This window comes from Carlito syrichta, unplaced genomic scaffold (assembly GCF_000164805.1).
Source record: "Carlito syrichta isolate Samal-C Ts95f unplaced genomic scaffold, Tarsius_syrichta-2.0.1 Scaffold86295, whole genome shotgun sequence".
Classification (NCBI taxonomy): Eukaryota; Metazoa; Chordata; class Mammalia; order Primates; family Tarsiidae; genus Carlito; species Carlito syrichta.
The window spans coordinates 281,022-283,222 of NW_007030391.1; the positions used below are offsets into that span (position 1 = coordinate 281,022).

The 2,201-nt window shown below is 56.1% G+C and overlaps 1 protein-coding gene across 1 annotated transcript in view; it reads right to left on the reverse strand.

Moving 5' to 3' along the window:
• The window catches only part of SPTBN4 (spectrin beta, non-erythrocytic 4), a 39,975-nt gene that overhangs the window by 5,710 nt on the left and 32,064 nt on the right, over positions 1 to 2,201 (reverse strand). The window contains exons 12-14 of the mRNA XM_021711897.1: positions 2,150 to 2,196; positions 732 to 801; positions 5 to 93 (exon numbers count right to left, since the gene is read on the reverse strand). Of these exons, the coding sequence (XP_021567572.1) occupies positions 5 to 93; positions 732 to 801; positions 2,150 to 2,196 (206 nt within the window). The remainder of the gene's footprint in view (positions 1 to 4; positions 94 to 731; positions 802 to 2,149; positions 2,197 to 2,201) is intronic.

Genomic DNA, 2,201 nt, shown 5'->3' on the forward strand with positions numbered 1-2,201 from the left:
CCGCGGCCGGTCCGGCCGAGGTGTTCGCTCCGGCGGCTCAAGCCCGTTGGGCAGGCGGCCGGGGGGCAGCTCGCGAGGCTGAGGCAGCGACGGCTGTGTGAAGAGAGGGGGAAGAGGGGTGCTGTCCATTGGGGGGTGCGGGGGTCATCTGTCGGGGGCAGCTCATGGGTCTGGGTCCTAGCGATCGCAGGGCCATCTGTCCTGAAGGCGAGGATGGGAGGACCGCGGGACTGTTTCCTCCATAAGCCAACTCTTGGGGGCCCCGTGGATTTGAGGAGTGAGTCTGTTAGGACTCCTTGGTTTGGGACCTCTCTAGATGGTGGGAAGAGGGGACTGGATCCGTGGAGGAGGGGGTGCAAGCAGGTGGGTGTCCCAGCTGTTTGTAGGAAGGATCTGGGGCTTCCTTCTGTGTGTGTGTATGTGGCTCTCTATGAAGAAATTTAGTACCGCCCTGGGTGGAAGAAATATGCAGTCCAGGGCAGATGTGGGAAGAGTCTGGAGTGTGTGTGTGGCGGTGGAGTAAGGGTCTTTTAGGTTAGTGCCCCACCTTTCTAAAGGAGAAATTTTCAAATTCTGGCGGTCATCAAGGGGCCCTGAGAGTCCATGCTGTCTCTGCAGGATCCTGGCAGGGGGATGGGCACAGGGCTAGGCACTGATTGTTTCTGAGATCCTGACTCCTGCTCGAAGGTGAGGGGTCCCCAAATCCTCACCCATTCTGAGGCTCAACTTACCCCAGCAGGGAGTCCTGGGCCTGACTCTTTCTCCTGCAGCTGCTCCACAATGTCAGCCAGGGTGGCCTTCCTAGGGGCAGGGGAGACCAAAAGACTCCGTGGAACCTCTCCCAGGGACCTTCCTGGCGGGTCAGAGAAGCCTCTACCCTTCGGCCTGAAATGCCAGGCCCCTGTCCACTTCTGCAGCTATGTCTCTCAGAGGCTTGTGTTACATACCACAGGTGTCCAGGATATATCTGCTGACTGGAGAACCAAACCTCTCTTCCCTTTAAGTTAAAACTCGGCACAAGGAGCAAAATGCAAACCGGTGCATTCAAGCCTTTGAACCTACTGTTGCTTTTCTCCACCCACCCTGAGCCTCCCGCATCCCAGCCTTACTGACTCTGTGTCATCACTGTCTGGTGATAAGTCTGTCTTCCCCACTGGACTGTGAGCCCCATGAAGGCAGGGCTGGAACTGGTTCAGTCACTGCTCTCCTTAGCACAAGTTGGGCACAGAGTGGGCGCTCAGCAAATGTTCATGTATGTCCTATTTTTTAAAAAGGGTCACAAAGTTATTGTCTCCAGACCAAAGGCCTCTTTCTAGAGACACAGGTGACACACTCTGGCTAACTCTTGATTCTGAAAGTTCTGATTCCTCCAAGCTGAGTGACCAGCCCTCTTTGTGCCGTGGTTGGCCTGTTCACACAATGGAGATGACAAGAGCCCCACTTTACTATTTGTATTTTTTGAGTTGGAGTCTCACTCTGTCGCCCAGGCTGGAGTGCAGTGGCACGCTCACGGCCACTGCAGCCTCGAGCTGCTGAGCCCAGGTGATCCTTCTGCCTCAACCTTCCAAGTAGCTGGAACTGCAGGCACGTGCCACCATGCCCGACTATTTTTTTTTAATTGTAAAGATAAGGTCTCACCAAGTTGCCCAGGCTGGCCTTGAACCTGTGGGCTCAGGCAATCCTCTCCCCTCGGTCTCCCAAAGTGCTGGGATTATAGGGGTGAGTCACCACGCCTGGCCAAGAGACCCACTTTATTATAAGGCTGTTGAGAGAGACTGTGATAGAGTCTTCTCTCCAAGCAAGGAGATGATGGTCCCGCCATTAGCCCAATGGACACACTGAGGAGCAGAGGACAAAATCCCCGCCCAGGGGGGCACCCAGGGGACTTGATGCCGAGTCATAACTCAGTGGCTGAGAACCTGCACCAGGAGGAAGGCACGCTCTCTTTTCCTTCAACAGGAAGGGCTGCCCCTCCTGCGCAACGATGGGCACATCTCCTACTCTTTCGCCTCAGTTTACACCTCTGCACAATGGGTACCACGCTGGTATCTACCCCTTTAGGAAGGGCAGAGTCCGAAAGCCCCTCCACTGGCTCTGAGCGCTCTGCTTCCCCTAGCTCTCAGCCCTCGTCACACACACGCCGCCTCACCCCTTGGCCAGGTCTCCTCTGATGGGCATCTCCTGCTCGCTGGACTCCTGGC